Genomic DNA, 21248 nt, shown 5'->3' on the forward strand with positions numbered 1-21248 from the left:
TGCTTCAGCATTGTAGACCATTGACAAACTTGCCAGGTAGATCAGAATTTAAAAAAAATTAATTCCACAGGGAGGCTGAGAATAGTTATAATAACAGTGTCTAATAAGTGTAATTGTGGTGTAATTCCTCCTACATATTAAAGTAAGAGATTTAATTAGAGAGGTGTCGATCTGAGTTGCTTCCAAATATTATGTCTGTTGCAGGCTTAAACTATGTTCTACTCCCTATTGTCTTAAAGATCTTAGCTATCTCTAAGTAATCTCTCTAAGATTATAATCACACATTTATAATTTAATATTTGGATTATGGTTTTGTGCTTTATGTGGTGCTAATGTTAACTTTGGTTCAGAAATTTTGAAATTGATGCAGAATGGTGTGCCAAGGGTGTTAAGAAGGATACCTCAGAATCTGTGCTAACCAGCAGGAGCTGCCAGTTTAGGATTTTGCTATTGGTATAACAGGCTTTTTCATTCTTTTAATCGAATAACCATTTTAAAATGCTTTGTTTTATTGTTCCTTTAATGTTTTAAGACTTGTTTTAATTATAGGTTACCCTGAGCTATTAAGTGAGCAAGTAGCATGCAGCTACTCTAAAAATAAATTTAAAAGCCAAGACATTTTGTAACCAAATTGCCCGGTAGAATGTTTTTGTGTCTTAGACTCAGGTGTTCAATGATTGCCTACTATTTGTAGTGTGATTTTATATGTGCTCTGTGGCAGAAATATGGTGCCTACTCTCTAGAATGTTTCTGGAAATGTCAAATTGGATGGAATCTAGTTTAGACTCATCTCTGCATCCAGGCCTTCTTTATGTGAGCATTAAGGATCTCTATTTGTGGTGTGTGTGTGTGTGTGTGTGTGTGTGTGTGTTTGTGACAGGGATTTTATAAGAAAGATGTTGCTTTTCCCAGGATTTTTTTTCCATTACACTTTTTCATTTCCATGGGCAGAGATACCAGACAATGGCAAAAAAAATTAATCTTCCAAAGATGATTGGTTGCTAGACTTCCTTTTTTTTAATCATATTTCATGAAATCTGCTATAGACGTCTCTACTGAAAATGATTCGGGATGCAATTTATGCAGATTGTTCTCTAAAAGCAAAACTATGTGAGGACAAAATAATCAATTCTACATTCAATTTCAGACTTTTCAAGAAAAAGCATTTTGGAAGCAGCAAAACATATAAGCACACAAGCATACCAACACTATCTCTTTAAAAAAAAACCCAAACAAATACTTTTTTCTTCTTCCTTTTAATTGTATTTGATTCTCAGAAACTGGCAGAAAAAGTCCCAGCAGTTTTCTTAGCAAGGTTTTTCAGAAGTGGTTTGCTGTTGCCTCCTGAGTGAGAGAAAGTTGCTGGCCCAAGGTCCTCCAGCTGGCTTTTAGCCCAAGGAAGAACTAGAACTCACAGTCTCCCAGTTTCTAGCCTGAAGTGTTAACAGCTACATCAGACTGACTCTACAAACAAATACTTAACTAATATAAATGTACAGTATAACCTTCTATCCTACATGTCAACCCCTCTCTGTATAATGGAATAGTTATGTAGAAAATTATTTTAAAAACTATTAAATTCATGATTTGTTTTTAATAGCTGAATTTCAATGAATGAAAATATTCTCCTAAATGCTCTTTTTTATTTTTCTACAATGGCCATAATAACAGAATGGATTTCAGGGACAGAAAATCAGTTTGCCTTTCAGTGTTTCACCAATAGTACATCTTCATTAAATTTTGGGAATGCTGTAAATAATGTATCATGATTTCAAAAAATAATTTGACTGTATACCGCGTGATATGCAAATTAGCAAGTTTCTGAATGTGGACTGAAGTGCAACTCTCTTGAAAATTATATTTAGATATTGTGTCTCACCAATTTCATTGAGTAAAGTGATTTTTTTTACTTTGGGGAATGACAAAGCCTGCTTTCAAAATGAAACTCAGGTTTCAGGAATTAGAGAAAGCAATCATACTCATCTCTCTCCTTAAGAATATGTTTTTAAATTTTATTGAGAGAGAGGGGGAGATTACTTATTTCCAATGAAATTATTTTATTTTGTAAAATTGTACAATTATATCATTTTTGTATTTGATACATAGCTTAAATTTAATTATTCAAAGTACGGTATGTTATTTCTTGCCTAACCATAAACTAATGAAATCATTAGCTTTATTTGAGAGGCAATTGCATAAATTCATTCCAGCATTTTAGGGATTATTATCTGAGAATCCCTTAGTTAAAAAAAAAAAAGAGCTGAAAATTATTTATTTAATAAACATAAATGTATTTATATATTATTATATTTATTATAGATATTATATTTCTATACATATATAGAAAAGAAATAGAAATTTATTCCATAAATACATTAATGGCAATAATACTCATGAAGAAAATCATAGAAATTTAGATTACAAATTGTATAGGAATTAGTAGTAATAAATGCAATTAGACTGCATTTATAACTTCAATATCATAGGAGGCAATAATTCTATATTTTCCATTGGCCAGAACCAGAACACATCCTTACTGCACACTCTGATTGAGACTGTCCTGCTCTGTTGACCGTGCAGAATGCCAAACAACAGAGTTGGAAGAGACCTTGGAGGTCTTTTAGTCAACCCCCTTGCTCTAGCAGGAGACTCTATAACATTATGGACAAATGGCTGCCCATCTCTTCTAGAAAACCTCCAGTGATGGAGCATCCACAACTTCCAGAGGCATGCTGCTCCACTGATTAATTGCTCTCACTGATAGCTTTAATGGACAACATTGGGGGGCCTTGATTTGTGATTCCTTTGGCAGACATGCCAGCTCCACCCAACATAATTCACCACGTGAAAATGTGGCATGCCTAATACTTTGGTCTCTCCATGCACTGCATTTTTTTTAGGTTTTATTTCCCATCATGCCATCAGCTAGCTGAACTTTGTTTTTTTATACTTTGAAATTATGGCTTGGTTGGTTGACTGTTCAACATACCAACCACTCAATACCAAGCGAAAATTGAAGGGTTCCCTCATCCCTCCATATCCTTTGGCTATCATCTTGTGACTGTCCAAGATGAAGCTGTTGAAGAACTGAAATTTGAGAAAGGATTTAGCAATGGAGACTGCTGTGAGAGCTGTAAACTATGCTGTGAACTTTTAAGAATGTTACATCAGGAGAGGAGAGGAAGCAGCAGCCACCGGGAGAAAATCTCATGCTATGCAGTCACAAAAGTACAAGAGGTGAATTATTTCAATTACATTTCTGATTATATGGGTTAAGTCAGGGATAAGCAAGCTAATTTCAGGGTTTCACCCACTACAATAGAGATTTTTAAGCATTTTCTGACCATAGACTGTAGAACCTGTTAAAAAGCAGTTCCCAGAGGCTCTGATTAAAAGTCAAACCTTAGTGATAGAAGCAAAACAAACAAAACTTGCATAAACATACATTATGCAAATGAATATTCTTTCACAAAAATAGATAGTGCAATTACAAACAGTGGAATTGGTTTAACTTTTTTTGTTTTCATTTTTTTCTGGACTGCCTGCAGTTGTATTAGTTTGTAACCAGTGATGCATATCTGGAAAAAAAGGCACCCATTACTTAAGAATTTATATAGAATCTCTCTTTCTCTCTCTCTCTCAGTAATACTAGGCCTTCATTCCATTGGATCATGGAGTCATAAGTTTGTGTTTTCAATGTTGAAGAACAAATCAATATTTAAAACTATATTTTTTAGTTAACCAATTTATAAATGTTCATTTTTATACAGTGGCCTTAAATTTTCAAACACCTGGAGTACAAATGGATCTTCAAATTGGGAAATTTTCAGATAATGGTGGCTGTGGCTATATATTGAAACCTGAATTCTTGAGAAATGAAAACACGCAATTTAACCCATATAATATATCTGCAGACCATCAACCAATTACACTTAGAATTAAAGTAAGTTCATTTAAATTATATTATTTTCTCTGATCTGCTTTTACAAATGCTTACTACTGCAGCTTTCTGAATTTTCTGCCTGAATTCTTGAGCTCAAAAATTTGCTGGTGTCGTCGTTCCAGCATGATCCCCATATTATATATTTGCATATACTTACTATGATCTTCTTCAGAGAGTTTTATAATATACATGATGGCATGGTATGTTTCTGAGCTAAGGTATATGTATGATTTCAATGTTCACATTTTAAAATGAGCCATAAGGAGACAGGAATAAGGAGACAGTTCACATATATAATAACTAATTTTAGAAGCTGAATAAAATTTTTAGTGCTTGCTTAGGGACCCACTGGTGTTTGAGCTGACTATTTGCTCTGCTTTGTTATTTCTGTATACTGGCTGCTGGTTGTTACTTTATTTGTATACATATTTTTAATTTAATATGTGCTGTTCTTCCCCAACCTGGCATTTTGAAAATCTCGAGTTCTAACTCTCAGAATTTGCAGCCAGTATGGGCAAAAGCTGCACTTGATCAGGAGTTGTGAGAATTCAATACTTAATATAATTGTCAAGTGGCAGATTGAGGAAGGCTGAATACAGATCTAAGATATAAATACAGTTGAAAAGAATAAGATTTAATTTTAAGCAGACACAAGTAGTACTATACAATTAATTGGATTGCTATGCTTTGGCTGCTGGATAAAATGACTCTTGGCTAAGATAATGCAGCATGGAAATAAATATATGACCCAAGCAGATCATCAGTTAAGCTTGGTAGCATCTAAACTAGAGATATTAAATGTGAGTTATAAAAATCTGGTTGACTTGAAAATAACAAAAAGATAGAATTTTTGATATCTTTGTGCTAGGGATAGTCTGGATTCATCTGTTCAAGTACAGATTTTATGGGATAGGATTAGTATCAGAGATGGTACTTCAACACATCCAGAACATAACAAGGTGTGATATAATAAGATATGATATAATAAGGTATGAGCATGAATACTTTCAGGATGGTGTATTTCTAGAAACCATTTCAGTTTTTTAATGCATCCTCAGACTATTCCAACTAATCAACAATGAATAGATGACCAGATTTCTAAGATGGTGATGTGCTGTGTTTGATGCATAAGAATTCAGATGGAAGGACATGTTCCTCTTAGCACTGACTCATTATCTGGTTAACTTTGCCTTTACAAAGTCCCACAGTGAAAATGTATACTGGGGAGCCTGATGACTAGAGCATTCAATTTGGATATGAAAAGTCTGGTTTAATCATCTTTAAAGCACAGTTTATTTGTTGTGAGATTAAATCAGTGTTGTTGTTTCTTCTTACCCTTTGTTGTTTCCTTAAGTTGGCTTATTTTTCTTTATAAATTCTGGCAGAGAGCGAGAGAGTGTGTCGCAGTTTGATTACAAGTTAAGACACTGAACGGCAAGTTGAAAAGCCCAATTTTCAGTCCTGCCTAAGGCATTGAAGTCACTTGGATGACTTTGGGCAGTCACTCTCACTCAGTCCTAGAAACAAGGCAATGGCAAACCATCTTTGAAAATGCAATGAAATGATGCAGATATAAATAGAAAACAACTTCCAGCATTGAGTACTTACTGTAGTTCAAAAAGCTTTACTTTATTACAGACTCCTATTGAGGTACCCTCTGAAATAAGTGTGCAAGAAGAGTTTTTTTTTCCTTGCACACTTGTTTTCAGAGGAATTTTTGGCAAAGCCCACCTGGTTGGTTTTCAGTGATGGAGCTTTTTCCTAAGAATGACCTATTGGAGATTCATCTGTCTCCAACACAGTCAGTCTTTCCTTCAAAAAACCCTGAAGGCAGAACTTTTTGTGAGGGCTTTTGGGCCCTGAGGCCATGCTCTCTTTTGAGCTTTTGTTGCATGTCTATGTTTTATACTTTATTCTATAGTTTTACCCTGTGACATTTCTGTGATTCTGGGAGGATGCAATTTTGATTAAAATTAAACAAATTGCAGTTGAAATATCAGCAAAGTACAGAGTTTAATGCAATGATTTTTTTAAAAACCAATTATTCTGGAGGGTACAAACCCCACCCCTTCCCACAATACTTTATGATAGGCTTTGAAACATTTATAGGACAAATATTAATGCTTGTAATAATATTAAATAATAATTAATAATAATTTTAATTTTTAGCATCCTAGTTAATACTGGTATCTTTTCCTGCATCTATGCAGCTTATTAGTGGTCATCAGTTACCACCTAGCAACCTTTCAAGAACTAACAAAGCCGACCCTCTTGTTATACTAGAAATTTATGGCATTCCAGCAGACCAGGCAAAACAACAGAGTTGTGTTGTGAAGGGCAATGGTAAGTGGATCATACTGATTCTGTCAGGCAGCGTTCTGTAGCCTGATAGCTTCCAGATACTTTGAATCTACAATTTCCCAGAATTTTAACTCATCTGAATGGCACCGAATTTGGCAAAGTATGGCATGCTGTCTTTAATAATCGTGGAAGTTTACACATCTTAACATAATTTCCTGATCAAGAGGCAAAGAAATGAGTTTCCATCACCACAAACATCCTTGGTGTATTGGGGCTTCGCAATGTCATCTTGACAAGCCCTCCCTTCCTGTTCTACTTTAGAAAAGTTGTTCCAGGTGCCCCTGGCTGTATACGTTTCATTAAAGATATATGAGTAGATAATCCATAAGACCAGGGGTAGTCAAATTTGATTTAATTGAGGGCCGCATCTGGGTTGTGTTTGGCCTCAGGGGGCCAGGGAAGGCATGACCAGGTCGATGTCATTCATGTCAGGGCCTGTGGTGTCCCAAGCACTCTGCCAGCAAAAACGGACTCCCGAGCTCCGTTTTCAGCTGTGACGGTCTCCTGCAATCCTCTGCCAGTAAAAGCACTCAGCAGGGCTGCCCGCAACCCTCCCGAGCTCTGTTTTTTTCTGGCAGAGGCACCGCAGGCTGGTCCTTCACTGTTTCCAGGGCAGCCCCGTGGGCCAGATCTAAGCATCCTGCAAACCAGATTTGGCCTTGAGTTTGATACCCCTGCATAAGACGGAGTGGAGATCAGTAGATTTGTGGAAATTGTTGATATATATTAAACACAGTTTGTTTTCCTATCAACAGAATGTATATTTTAGAACTGTGAGAGGTTTTCAGCAGAAATGCAGTAAGATGATTGCCACTGCAAAGGTGACATTAATTTGAGATCTTCATGTGAACACCATATCTTTTAAAGAGAATAGATGAGATTGTATTCATCTTGATTTCATTATGACCAAAGGTGTAAGCATAATTAATGATATATTTCTTGTTCATTTTGTGAATCATTCAATTTTCTATTCTTGTAGTCACTTGGAATAACCAGAAAAAAGAATTGAGAAAAAATAATGACTAACAATCAGAAGATAAAGTGTTTTAGATAAATTGTTTGTTTTATATTGCTTTTTTCTTTCAGCTTTGTGTCCTAGGTGGAATCAAACATTCACATTTGATATCCGTGTTCCAGAGCTTGCCTTAGTTCGTTTTGTTGTAGAAGATCAGTTTTCTCTTGCTTCCAATGATTTCCTTGGTCAATATACATTGCCACTTTTAAGCATAAATAGAGGTATTACACTGATTGTTTTTGTGTACAAAAAGTGTTCCAATTCTTTACTTTATTATTATAACATTTCTTTTGATTACTATATGAGGCATATCATACAAGACATTGTAATATTATTTCTATTTTTGTTGATTCCAGAATTGTTCAAATAACTATTCTTCCCTTACTTTATGACATTGTATGATTAAACGGTGGGTCAACTTACATTTTTAAATTTTTTTCAAATATTAGAGTTATGGGCTGGGCAGTTTTCTCTTTTACGTAAATTAACGGAATGCTATTGTTCATGTATAATCTTTTTCAGTTTCTGGAAGCTACAAACTTTATGTTAATAACAGGAATGTTACTGCACACTTCCACATATTGCTTGCTGTTTATCTCTCTGTCTCTGTCTCTGTCTCTGTCTCTGTCTCTGTCTCTGTCTCTCTCTCTCTCTCTCTCTCTCTCTCTCTCTCTCTCTCTCTCTCTGTCTATCTATCTATTTATCTATCTATCATCTATCTATCTATCTATCTATCTATCTATCTATCTATCTATCTATCTATCTATCTATCTATCATCTATCTATCTAAACCAGTGTTTCTCAAACTTGGCGACTTTAAGTCCTGTGGACTTCAACTCCCAGAATCCCCCAGCCAGCATAGCTGGCTGGGGAATTCTGGGAGTTGAAGTCCACAGGACTTAAAGTCGCCAAGTTTGAGAAACACTGATCTAAACTATGGAGTCTCTAAGTTTGATTGTTTGCTTACAGACATTTCATTACTCAGGTAATATCATCACTGAAATGGGTAATGAAGTGTCTGAAGCAAACTACCAAGCTTAGAGAGCATTGAGAACTCCCCTGTTTGGAGATTCTTTTTTGAACAGCCAGCACCTGATTATTTTCATTTTGATTCCCATGATATCAGTAGTCAATAGTGTGTCTCCCAAGGTTGCCTGTTCTTTATAGGGGGCAGTATGTTTACTGCTTTCCTTTTTCAGTATTGCTTTTACGTATGGACATTTTGAAGTGGGATAATCTCTGAAATTATGGATCAGGAGAAGGAACTTTCAGAACTACATGAAGTGAGTCTGAACCAGATGTTCAAAGATCTCAATGAGAAACATGGGATGAAGACTTGCTTAATGGTGGAATTTGCCCTATATCAAGTCAGAGATTTCTCATAGTGCCTAGAATGAATCCCTAAGGATCTTTTCTAATCCTGCAAAAAGTTTTCATAGATTAAATTGAGGACATTTCTTATGCAGAACAGAGATATTCAGCAGGTTCTGACCAGTTCTGGAGAACCGGGAGCAGAAATTTTGAGTAGTTCAGAGAACCAGTAAATACCACCCCTGACTGGCCCCACCCCCATCTATTCTCTACCTCCCGAGTCCCAGCTGATCGGGAGGAAATGGGGATTTTGCAGTAACCTTCCCCTGGAGTGGGGAGGGAATGGAGATTTTACAGTATCCTTCCCCTGCCATGCCCATCAAGCAATGCCCATCAAGCCATGCCACACCCATAAAGCCACGCCCACAGAACCATTAGTAAAAAAAATTGAATCCCACCACTGTGTAGAACGCATTGAAACCATCAAATCTCCTTCCAAAGGTTTTCTATAATTGCTGCATTTTTGTAATAGCTACTGCACATGTTAAACTTCTACATGTACTGTATTTAACTATATTGCATTGCAAAATCCATTACAAGACCTTTAGAAGTAAGAAGAAAATTCCAGTCTTTATACTTGTATTTGAAGTATTTCTATCATTAATAAAGAGTAGATTTTCACAGTTGCTATTTATGGGTGACATGACCTCTGAGCAGGACTGTATGAAACATTCTTTGCCAAATGAACAAATTCAGTCAACAGAAATAATTGTGCAAATTTCTATATTAATGTAGCTGAAATTGCACTGTTTTGTTTTTCCTATTAAATGAATGAGAGTCATTCTCTTACACTGGAGCAAATAAGGAGTTGTACTAAAATACAACTTTGATAGAACCAAGTTTTTGTATTGATTTTGATGTTTCCGATTCTTTGAGGAATGAATTCCAAACTAATACTTTACAAGATGCAACCATTATATATGTATTATTGTGTAGTTCTCACTGTATACAATACATTAATTGGTTGGTGTCATATTGCAGGTTATCGTCACATTCCACTTTTTTCCAAACTTGGTGTCAACTTGCGTCCTGCTTCACTCTTTGTACATGCTTGGTACTCAGGAAATAATGTATGTTAGGATTTATCCCTATTCCACAATAAATATTCAGTGGTTTAATTATATTAAGCATTCGGTGTTACAATGTTTCTTCCTGAATTAATTTTACTCTGTATGTATTAAACTCACATAAAATATACCTTGCTGAGTAAGAATAAAATCCCTCTGTTGTATTTCTAATAGATGGATATTTTTCAGATGTACTAAAAAGAAGAAAGGTTTCCTTGATATTTGCCCTTGCAATTTAGCATTCAATTAATTCCTGAAGTTCCATAAATATAATTCATGAATGCATTCAGCCTTATTTGGTTATCATGACTAATTGCTGCTAAAATTTAGTCTCTATAAATTGTTTGCATTAAATCAAAAGCAATGATCAAATTGTATATCTTATGTTTTAAATTCAGTCACTTAATAAAGTTTATTTTCTACATACAGTATCTATCCCCAGGTATATCTTGAATGTGTAACAGAACAATGTATATACCTCATAGATGATAGAATACAAGTGATAATATTTTGGCTTGTAAACTGGTCCCTAGATTACAGATCCTAATTTTGATAAAATATCATGAACAGGCTTGATATATAACTAGGCTTTGGCTGTTTTTATTGTCCAAAATGTACCAAAATTGAACAGGAAAAGCTGCATATGGTACAGCTACAACTACAGTTTGCAATCTGCACTTTCTCTGTCTGACTCCAAAGTGTTACATGACAACCTTGATTAACCAAAGCCAAAGCCATGATAAGCAACAGAGATAAATGTAGGTCCATATGGCATGAGATTCTGCAACAGAATGGGGGAGGTGGCAAACTTCAATACAGAACTACAGTCATAGATTAAGATATAAGGAAGGAGGTTCAGGTTAGACAATAGGAGGAACTCCCTATCATTATGAGCTTCCAGCTGTCAACTGATGGAAGAGGCTACAATATGACATAGTTAATTACCCTCTGCTAGAAGTTTCCACCTTGAGGCTGGATGGTCTTCTATTGGAGATGTTCTAGTACTATAGATCTGTACTCAACAGGAGTTTGGGTTAGGTAATTTTTGTGGTTACTTCCAACTCTACTACACTGTCAAATGCTATGGTGCTGGTACACAAATCCAAAATAGCAGCATTTGTGTGTTGACGTTACTCTCTACTTTTTTTTCATTTTCTCTAATTTATTGCTAACATAATAAATAAATAATAAATAAATATTTATTTCTTAGCCGCACCCTCTCCCGAAGGACTCGGGGCGGCGTACAATGAAACATATGAAATAAATATGTGGACAAAACAAACATATAACAGAGACATATACCGAGACATACACAAGGAGGAGGTCGGCTGATGAATAAAAAACAATTAGAATACAGTGATTAAAAAACCCCTAAATAATTAAATATAATTAAAATACCCAATTAAAAACCCGTCAGGAGCGATATGGTTAGATCAAAGTTGAGCCAGGCCAGCTACTTGGAATAGGTGGGTCTTAAGCTTAATACGAAAGGAGCGGAGGTCAGAGGTATTCCTAATATCCGGAGGGAGGTCATTCCACAGGGCTGGGCCCGCCACAGAGAAGGCTCTCCTCCTAGGCGCCGCCCCCCGACACTGTCTAGTGGACGGCACCTGGAGGAGGCCCTCTCTGTGCGAGCGGATTGGTCGCAGGGATGTATGGGGCAGAATACGATCCCGCAAGTAACTAGGTCCTGAGCCATGGAGCGCTTTAAAGATTGTTATCAAAACCTTGAAACGCACCCGATAGACCACAGGAAGCCAGTGCAGCTCGCGCAGGAACGGTGTCACATGGGAGTACCTAGTACTCCCCATAATTACCCGCGCGGCTGCGTTCTGGACCAACTGTAGCCTCCGGGTGCATTTCAAGGGAAGCCCCATGTAGAGAGCGTTACAGTAGTCCAAGCGAGACGTCACCAGCGCATGAGTGACTGTGCGTAAGGCGTCCCGGTCCAGTAGGGGGTGCAATTGGCGCACCAGGCGAACCTGGTGGAACGCCCCCCTTGCCACGGCTGTCACATGGTCATCCATGGACAGCCGGGCATCCAGGAGGACGCCCAAATTGCGCGCCCGCTCCACGGGGGCAAGTTGAATGCCCCCAATGGCCAATGATGGAGTTAATTGGCTGAACCGGGGAGCTGGTACCCACAGCCACTCCGTCTTGGAGGGGTTGAGCTTGAGTCGGTTGTCATCCATCCAGATCCGTACGGCTTCCACACACCGGGACATCACTTCGATGGCCTCGTTGGGGTGGTTCGGGGTGGAAAAGTACAGCTGAGTATCATCAGCGTACAGGTGGTATCCCACCCCGAAACCACGGATTATCTCACCCAGCGGCTTCATATATGTGTTGAACAGGAGTGGCGAGAGGACCGACCCCTGTGGCACCCCACAAGTAAGGGGGCGTAGGGTCGACCTCTCTTCTCCTGCCAACACACGCTGCGTCCGGCCAGAAAGGTAGGAGCCGAACCACCGCAAAACGGTGCCCCGGACCCCCAACCCCTCCAGCCGGCGCAGCAGGATACCATGGTCGATGGTATCAAAAGCCGCCGAGAGGTCTAATAGGACCAGGATAGAGGAACAACCTCTATCTCTGGCCCTCCAGAGATCATCCACCAACGCGACCAAGGCCGTCTCCGTGCTGTGACCGGGGCGGAAGCCGGACTGGCGCGGGTCTAGATAATCATTTTCCTCCAGATGACGTGGAAACTGGTAGGCCACCACACTCTCTACAACCTTCGCCAAAAAGGGAAGGTTGGAGACAGGACGATAATTAGCCAGCTCCAAAGGGTCCAGGGAAGGCTTCTTGAGCAAGGGTCTCACCACCGCCTCTTTCAAGGCGGCCGGGAGAGACCCCTCGCTCAACGAAGCATTCACTAGGCCCAGGAGCCAGTCTCGTGTAACCTCCCAGGATGCCAGTACAAGCCAGGAGGGGCACGGGTCCAATAAACATGTGGTGGGTCGCAGTCGTCCACGCATTCTGTCCAAATCCTCGATGGCAACCAAGTCAAACTCCTCCCAGATCGATTCCTCAAGACTCGCCACGGACGTCTCCATTGGACCACTGACAGGGACCCAATCCCTCCGGATTTGAGCGATTTTATCCTGCAGATATTTACCAAATTCCTCTGCCCTGCCCTGTAGAGGGGCCTCCCGCGGCCTCTGAAACAAGAGGGAGCGGGACACCCGAAACAGGGTGGCAGGGCGGTTCTCCGCGGATGCAATGAGAGTGGCACAATATTGGCGTTTGGCCACTCTCGATGCCACAAGGTACGTCCTTAAATGGGCTCGTGCCTGTGTTCGATCAAATTCGGAGCGAGAGGATCTCCAATGACTCTCTAGACGTCTCTTGCGGCATTTCATCACCCTTAGTTCCTCGGTGACATGGCTGTCATCTAATGACAATCATAGATATCTGAAAGATTGGGAATTTGAATGAAAGTGGAGTAAATGATAAGCACCATGAATCAAAGTAATTAAAAAATTTGATATGACAAGTATCTCAAATTTTGAGAAAGGTTAAAGATGTAAATAAATGTCAAATTTATGAATACCTGTTGGAAAATGAAGATGTAAGTTGAATTATAAATGAAAGGGCTCAAATACATATAGTTGTGGGATTGTATGAAAATAGGAATCCTTTGGTTAGTGATAGTTGCATGTTATATATGAGCCTTGATAGCGCAGTGATTAGAGTGCAGTACTGCAGGCTACTTCTGCTGGCTGCCTGCAATTTGGCAGTTCAAATCTCACCAGGTTCAAGGTTGACTCAGCCTTCCCTCCTTCAGAGGTGGGTAAAATGAGAACCCAAATTCTTGGGGGCAATATGGTGACTCTAAACCGCTTAGAGAGGGCTGTAAAGCACTGTAAAGTGGTATATAAGTCTAAGTGCTGTTGCTATTGCTATATTCCTGTTAATAGTGATAACAGAAGAATTGGATGTGAGATTTGGGGGAAATTGAGAAACGTCCTTCATGAGATTCAGGGGGAAAATATTCTGTTAGATGGGTGGGAAACAAGATGAAAGAATATAGAAAAAGCGAATAATTCAGAGGCTCAAAATGAATGAGAATGATGACTACTAGCAAGTACTTGCTTAGAAAGCTTCATTCTAAGCAGTTTACTATCAAAACGTTGGTCTCTGTGATATTTGCTCACAGCAAATGTGTTTTTTTCCCTATAGTACCGTAAATAGTTCATGACTTCATTAGCTCTCTTGAGGCTTATTAATGCTCAACTAGCTTTTCTCGGGAAGACTTTAATTAATTTCAAGAGTGAACTGGCGTGACAGCAACGTCTCTTCAGTTCTCGCATGACAAAAATATTCTTTTTTTATCTTTATTTTTCTCTTCATTACAATTACCCTTCAGCTCCAATAGCCTTTTAAGTTGTGAGCTATTTAAGTCAGATTTGTTTGCCTTGAAACTACTGTGTTTTCCCGGGGGGGAAAAAGCCATTTTCTGCAGTGAATCCCAGACATACTCGGTGTTTTGCATCTTTTGAAGAAAATGCCATTTACAGAGCAACATCATAGTTATAATACTGCACTATGGCTACAATCCAAAGATGCACAAAAAGTGTTTTAGGTGATAAGAAATTATGTTTCTCAACAGCTACGGCTTGTAATATAAGAATCTATCAAATTACAGTGGTAGGAACAAAAACCAACACAGGTAGTCCTCAATTAACGATGGTAATTGGGGCTATCTAAAGCTGTTGCATTGCCCTTCCAGCACAAATGCATCCCTTTTCAAGCTGCTTGATGCTAACCTGAGGTTGGTGCTCAATGTAAGTTTCATCTTTCTTTTATAAGAGTGGGTTTGGAGGCAGTTTTGCACTTGATGACTTCAGTGACCTTGTCTCAAATGATCACAGGCCTGGAGCCGAAACAAGAGCACACATTAGACCTGATGTAACTCTTATGCACATGGTAGTTTGCCAGCCGGTGGCTTAAAATTTCCTGGCAGCTTCCCTACTGATTTTGGTTGTGGAGAGCTGGCAGGAAGTTTCCTCACTTAATGACCATACTACTTGGGTTAAAAACAGCAATCAGGTCTGCAGAGATTGCCATTGCTAAGCGATGTCACGGTTTACATTCTCATTGCTTAGCAACAGAAACTCCAGCCCCAACTGCCTTCGTAAATCGAGGGCTAAGCTATAATAGAAATAGTTTTCAGGTATAGCAAATCTATATTATTTACTGAGGAGTAAAAGAACATTGGTTTTGATCAAACAAAATTATTCACTTTTCAGAAGTGTTGTTGTTCCATACTACTGAACGTTTTCCTTGCCCTGATGGGCTGGCTAGAGATGAACTGAGTTTGGCCTAACTCCATCTATTCAGAAATAGTCCTCTCGAGAAACCTTGCTACCTTTGAAATTTCATGCTGCAAAATACATACAGATGGCTTTTTAATGTTGAAGCTAATGAGAACCATTTGCAAATAGAAGAGTAGTAATTCCATGAAGATAACTAAATGACAATGGGCCATGAAAAACTCGTTACAATATCTCTGCACTCAGTGGTGTTCCTCACATCCCTATTCTCCAAGGCAAACAATTAGCAAATATAATATTGTTCATCCAACTATATTAATAAGTCTTTCAAATGTTCCACTACTTTCTATGATAAATCATGAAATATTTTTAATATGTGTTACAATGACCCAATTCTTACTGAAAAAATAAGATGATGTTCAAGTGCTCCTATATACAAAAAATATTATTTAATGCATAAAAATCTATTCTTTTTTAATTAAATTTTTATTAAATAAATATTAAAACATTGGCCCCAGTGACCTTCCTGGCTTTGTCATTTCCATACATATTTTAACAACAGCAAAAACAGTTCCTACTTATCGTACATTGCTACTTCGATCTTATAAACATATCCCTTGTCCTCCTTTGTATGTTTGTCTTGGACAACTGGCAAGCTAGATGCTACTTATTTATCTGGTAGGGCCCTAAGCATCAGGTCTATATCATTCATTAATCAATATGGTAATCATTGGGCATCTTCTGTTTTAGTTAAACAAGAAGTTATGGCAAAGAAGCCAATTTCAAAGGTTTGATTTTGAAACCTTAGGACTTAAATTCTAAAATTTATGCCCCATCCTAAATGTCCATGAATTGTATTTACTTATGCAATTTGTTACTGAGCTTTCTGCCAATAGCCAGCACTGAATTTGGCAGACAAAAAAAAAAATGAAAGTAATTAATTTGCAGCTAAAAACAATCCTCATATAATTTTCAGCATTATATAAAAATAACCGAAACATCTAGCATGCCTTAAATTCAGTCAAAAATCAGGTAAAATAAAGATGTTTTTGCTGGTCAGCAAGGAGATATCAGAAGACAACCTCCCTGATGAACTTTGGTACACAATTCCAAAGTACTCCAAAGCATGCTACACCTTAATAAAAAACATACACATCAAATATTCCCTAACAATGTATTTTTAATGATTCCTGAGTCAGAAGGAAATTGTAATTTGAGGCTCTAGGCCAGGGATGTCAAACTCAACACCTGTGGGCTGGATTTGGTATGTGGGGTGCTTAGATTTGGCCTGTGGCCCTCCCAGGAATCAGCGAAGGACCGGCCTGTGGTGCCTCTGCCAGCAAAAATGGAGCCTGGGCAGGCCACTTGCAGCCTCCCTAAGCTCCATTTTCACTGGCAGAGGGTTGCAGGAGGCCCTCGCAGCCGAAAAGGAAGCCTCAATGAGTGAGATCCAGCTGGCCATGCCCCCCCCCCCGCCTCTCAGGTCAAACACAACCCTGATGCGATCCTCAATGAAATTGAGTTTGACACCCCTACTGTAGGTATTCAGTTTGAAATGCTAGAACAGTTGATAAGTGAAGATGTGATATGATTTTTTCCCCCATGGGAATTTCTTATTAATATTTTAATTTGGAATTGTTTTAATTTTGCTGCCTATTTGAATTAGCTGTTTTTTTATCACATTTTACTGATTGGCATTCTCTATTTTCAAAATCCATTCAGAACAGTAACATTATTAGGTCAATTCAAAGCTGACACCTCAAGTGTGTTTAATAAAGTTATTATCAATATAGGGATTTTTAATTTTTTTTTTTACTCCTGTCCAATATTTGTTTTTCTTAAGAAATGAATGATGTTAATATTGATAATTTTCTCTATTTTATTATGATGTAAATAAAGGCTCACCTTTATCTATAACACCAGGTCAAAGAAGCTCCTGTCTTCTGTAAACAATCTTGATATTTTGCTTTATGTTCAAAGAAAGAAACGAAGTAGAAACACTATCCGAGACACCACTGACCTGGCTACTGTTTATTGTGAAGGACTGCATGTTTTCATGAACTATCAGGCAATAAATCAAAGAGATCACTTGAAATGTACTACACAACTGTTGTTTTATTTGGTCATTATTTCATTCACACAGGCATTGCAGCAACTATAATGATCCATCATTTTCAGGGGCCTTCACCTCTTCTCTCTAAGCCATCATCAGTATATCCCAAGAGATTGAAGTGCGAGTAACTGGGAGCCGCCTTCGAAACTCCCTCCATGTTTCATTTGACAAATCGTAGAGGCCTTTCACCAGATCCATCTGAAATTTGTTATCTTCAGATTCAATAAATTTCTCAAAATCCAAGGCAAATTGGTCCCGATGAATTAAATATATGGAACCTTCAGCAGTACTACTTGCTGTCCAGTGAAGATTAGCTTTTCTGAAATAATGCAGCTGTACTTTTAAGTCCCCCTTGACTTCTGAAACAGGTGGAGTTATTGCAATTATCCATTCTGATTTCCAGAGAAAGTTCCAGGATTTCTTATTCTGGTGGCTTTCCATGCAGACCACAAGAAATGGTTTGTTTCTAATTGTTTTTTTGTAGACCCGACAAACTCCTGAAATGAAATGCCTCTTCATGTATGCTTCCAAGGTCACATTAAGGGTTTCTCTCCATAATTCTGCCCTATCTTTCCTAATATTACAATAAAGCAGAAACTTGTCAGCTCTTCTATTCAGGGAATCGAATGTGAAGGAAAGCTTGATCTGTGGGTCAAAGAAGCGATCACCTCCCATGTCATTATGGCGAGTCACCAGAACATTGTCCCCTTTGATGTTTGCAGTGGTGAAATGTTTCTTGGAATGATTAGCACACACCAGAGCAACCTCTTCCTTTATAAGTTTATCATCACAAAGCAGAAAGCGAAGGTCTTCAAAAACATTCTTGAATTCACCTGGAGGGCATTGTTTTAACAAATTGCATATGAGTTTTATTTTCAGGGCATTAGCTTCTTCTTCTTTGGCTAGCTCAGTTTCCTCGGAGGGTGGTTCTTCTAAATCTGGCAATGAGATAACAAAATAAAACAAGAGCTCTCTCAAATGTTTATGGATTAAACTCGACACTTGACTGACATTTCTTCCAAAAAATGGAACAAAGTGGTTTTTCATTTTGAATCTTTCTCAATTGTCACTTCCAGAAATTAGTCTAGAACTTTCTAAGATTAAGCTAGATCTAGAATGGAATGTGAGCTTATCGGGTTTTAGTGGAAGCTGTAAGATCAGGGGTGGGCTGCAGAGGGTTCGCAGGTGTTCGAGAGAACCTCTAGCTAGGATTCTGTGCAGTTCAGAGAACCCCCAAATCCCACTCCTGGCTGGGCCCACCCACCTCACCCCTCCCAGGAGTCCCCACGCAACCTGTTTTGGATGCAGGTAAGTGCAGGGCGCACATAGAGACTTGAAGAGGACAAAAAACAGACCCACCAGAAGTTCCAGGGGGCCTCCAGAGCCTGGGGAGGTCATTTTTGCTTTCCCGGAGGCTCGAGGAAAGCCTCCAGAGCACGGGGAGGGCAAAAACACCCCCTTGCTGTGGTGCAGGAGGGTGACTAGGCCATGCCCACCATTGCCCCACCCACCAAGCAACCGGGCCGAGAACCTCTTGCTAAATTTTTTGAAGCCCACCCCTGTGTAAGATCTTAAAATAGTAGTTCATTGCAAACTAAATTTGAGTCAGCTGTGATGTGACTGAAAACACCCCTCCTCCAACTCGAAGAATGAAATGCAATTTATGTTACATCAACTGAAATATTATTTATTTATCACATTTGTGAGGCTGCCTGACTCCATAGCAGCTCTACATGGTGCACATGTTAAAAATAAATTAGCAATAGATAAAACATACAATAGATTTCCAGAGAAAATAACTAACATCTTCTCAGTCATATTGCATTCCCTCGAAGGGACTACTACTCAATCTGCTACAAGGCCTGGGGGAAATGGCATAATTTAAGAGCCCATTTCAACAAGGCTATGATTGGGGCAATGTCACTCTCTGGACAGATGCAGTTCCAGAGGATAAATGCCACAACAGAGAATGACACTGTATTAATTGATGGGACACAAAGCATACCGGCTCTGTTTGAATATAATGGGCAGACCCTGGAGGAAGCAAAGAGTGTCTCCGGCAGGCAGGCCTTAACGGAGGGCTTTATAGATGTAGAGGGCACAGAGAATGACCTTAAGAAGACAGGAAATAGAGTCTCTAGCAAGGCAACAATCAGATAAGTGGGACATGACCTCATTTGAAGCAACTGGTTTGAATGATTTGGACCATCGCTAGTTCACCTAGAGATAAAGCAAGGGAGGGAGGAAGAACATTTGGACTTGCAAGTGGCTACAATGAAAGAAATCCTGAGTTACAAGATGTGAATTTGTTAGGTCTACTTTGAAGGGATAACACCACTGTTGCAAGTCTCCTACTCTGTTCCTAGACAGGCCAACGATCTTACCTTGGTGACTAGAGATAGCCTCCAATTCTCAGGGCACACACTAACTACCCATCACCCTTGCTGCAGCATTGCGGATGTACCAATAGCAAGTGGGGATTCAAATAACCAGTTTACAAGATGTAGACTCCTTGGTGCTCTCTGAACCTGGTGGTTTGCTTGCAGACATTTCATTACCCAACTAGGTAACAACCTCTGAGGAATGCCTCGTGCTTTTATGCAGTGGTTTGCCATGCCAATTTTGATGTGTAAATGCAGGTGGTGGTGGGATACAAGAGGAAGGAATGGCTTTCTCCTTGATTAGGGTATTGTTTTCTGCTCTTAATCCTTGCTTATTAGAGTGCTAGCTTCCAGAGAGGATGTTTTCCTGTTCTTTTTGTTTCCTTACTGCTTGTTTACTGCCTCTTTTGAATGGTGTGTAAATATACGGTGTCAGAATCCAAGCATACTTTATTGTTTCTACTAGCTGGTAACCTGCCGTTGCCCAGGAATTTATTTATAGGGGGGAAGGGGATGTCCGGACCAAACATAATTTCTAATGTTGGATTTTCCCACTTACCAGAGGGAGCCCCCCTTGTGAAGTACTGTTGAAGCTGTTACCATGGCAACTCCACTGCGCTGTATAGGAGAATCCATTTTACGGCAGTACAGTAGAAGCCATTTTAAGGCACAACAGGCTGTATCTTAACAGAACACACACCCCGAGGGGTGTTGAGGTTGTCTTACCGGGGCTTGGACATTTCTGCTAACCTGTTGTTGGGCTCAAACAGCCCACACAAGTCTCAAAGATGTTTTTTCAAAAGGCAACTGGACTGTTTTTTTTTCCCTTGTGGAAGAAGGAGAAGATGTTTCATTTCTCATCCAAAAAGCTTCATCAGTTATGGCAGGATGACGGGAGAGATGGAAGGATTAGTTCTGACAGGATGGGAAGGGGTTGGACCCTGGGGGCCCAGATAAACCCTACAAGTGGCCTCAAACGCTCTCAGGGAGAGTGCTAACGACCAGATGACTGCAAAGAAATATGAGCCTTCCAACCTTCCCCATCCTGTCAGAACTAATTTCTGATTTTTAACTAATTTCTCATTTGACCCATTTCCCTGAGATGCTAGGAGTCACTGCTTAAGTCCCCTGCAGATAGAATTCATGTCCTGCACACCTGCTAAAAGTTTTTAACCACGGGCAGAAAGATGAGATCCAAACAATATCTTGAGATGTTCCCCAATCTATAAGCTAGAATGTCAACCAAGGTCTAAGTAAAAGGAGAAGAGTCAGTGCATATTAAAGCATAGTCACAATTGTGACCCTGAAGAGCAACTTGAGTCTTATCTTGGTTTTACCAGGTGCTTCCAGTTTCTTGTCCTTTGCAGCTTGGGCATCTGCTGTTTGCTTTGCTGGTGGTCTTGGTGTAGTCGCTGAAGGTTGTGGTTCCATTGATTTTGGTGTTGGCTGAGTTGTTAATGGGGCCGCCACAAGAGGTGGGGTCTCCTTTTTCGATAGATATTTATATAGAGAGATAATTGGATTAAATTTATAGTAACAAGGGGTGACTTACCAGGTCCTTGCGTTGTTGTAGGTGTAGCTGCTGGCTCAGTCTTTGAAGGGGCTGCTGCAGGAGGAATGGAGGGGGCTTTATTATATAGATGATAGATAGATAGATAGATAGATAGATAGATGATAGATAGATAGATAGATAGATAGATAGATAGATAGATAGATAGATAGAT

At 39.2% G+C, this 21248-nt stretch overlaps 2 protein-coding genes across 2 annotated transcripts in view; one reads left to right on the forward strand and one right to left on the reverse strand.

The window, feature by feature from the left end:
* The window catches only part of PLCZ1 (phospholipase C zeta 1), a gene marked incomplete at both ends in the record, with an annotated part of 72653 nt that extends 62884 nt beyond the window's left edge, over positions 1-9769 (forward strand). Inside the window, 4 exons of the mRNA XM_081958696.1 lie at positions 3771-3943; positions 6154-6286; positions 7391-7540; positions 9672-9769. Of these exons, the coding sequence (XP_081814822.1) occupies positions 3771-3943; positions 6154-6286; positions 7391-7540; positions 9672-9769 (554 nt within the window). The remainder of the gene's footprint in view (positions 1-3770; positions 3944-6153; positions 6287-7390; positions 7541-9671) is intronic.
* Positions 9770-17227: 7458 nt separating this feature from the next.
* Positions 17228-20955, reverse strand: CAPZA3 (capping actin protein of muscle Z-line subunit alpha 3; the record flags this gene model as incomplete). Its single annotated transcript, XM_081958697.1, has 2 exons — positions 17228-18081; positions 20862-20955. 2 exons carry the CDS (start codon positions 20953-20955, stop codon positions 17228-17230), a joined length of 948 nt encoding a protein of 315 aa, XP_081814823.1.
* Positions 20956-21248: the final 293 nt, after the last annotated feature.

The sequence above is a fragment of the Natrix helvetica genome (genome assembly GCF_964273705.1).
Source record: "Natrix helvetica genome assembly, chromosome: 6".
Lineage (NCBI taxonomy): Eukaryota > Metazoa > Chordata > Lepidosauria > Squamata > Natricidae > Natrix > Natrix helvetica.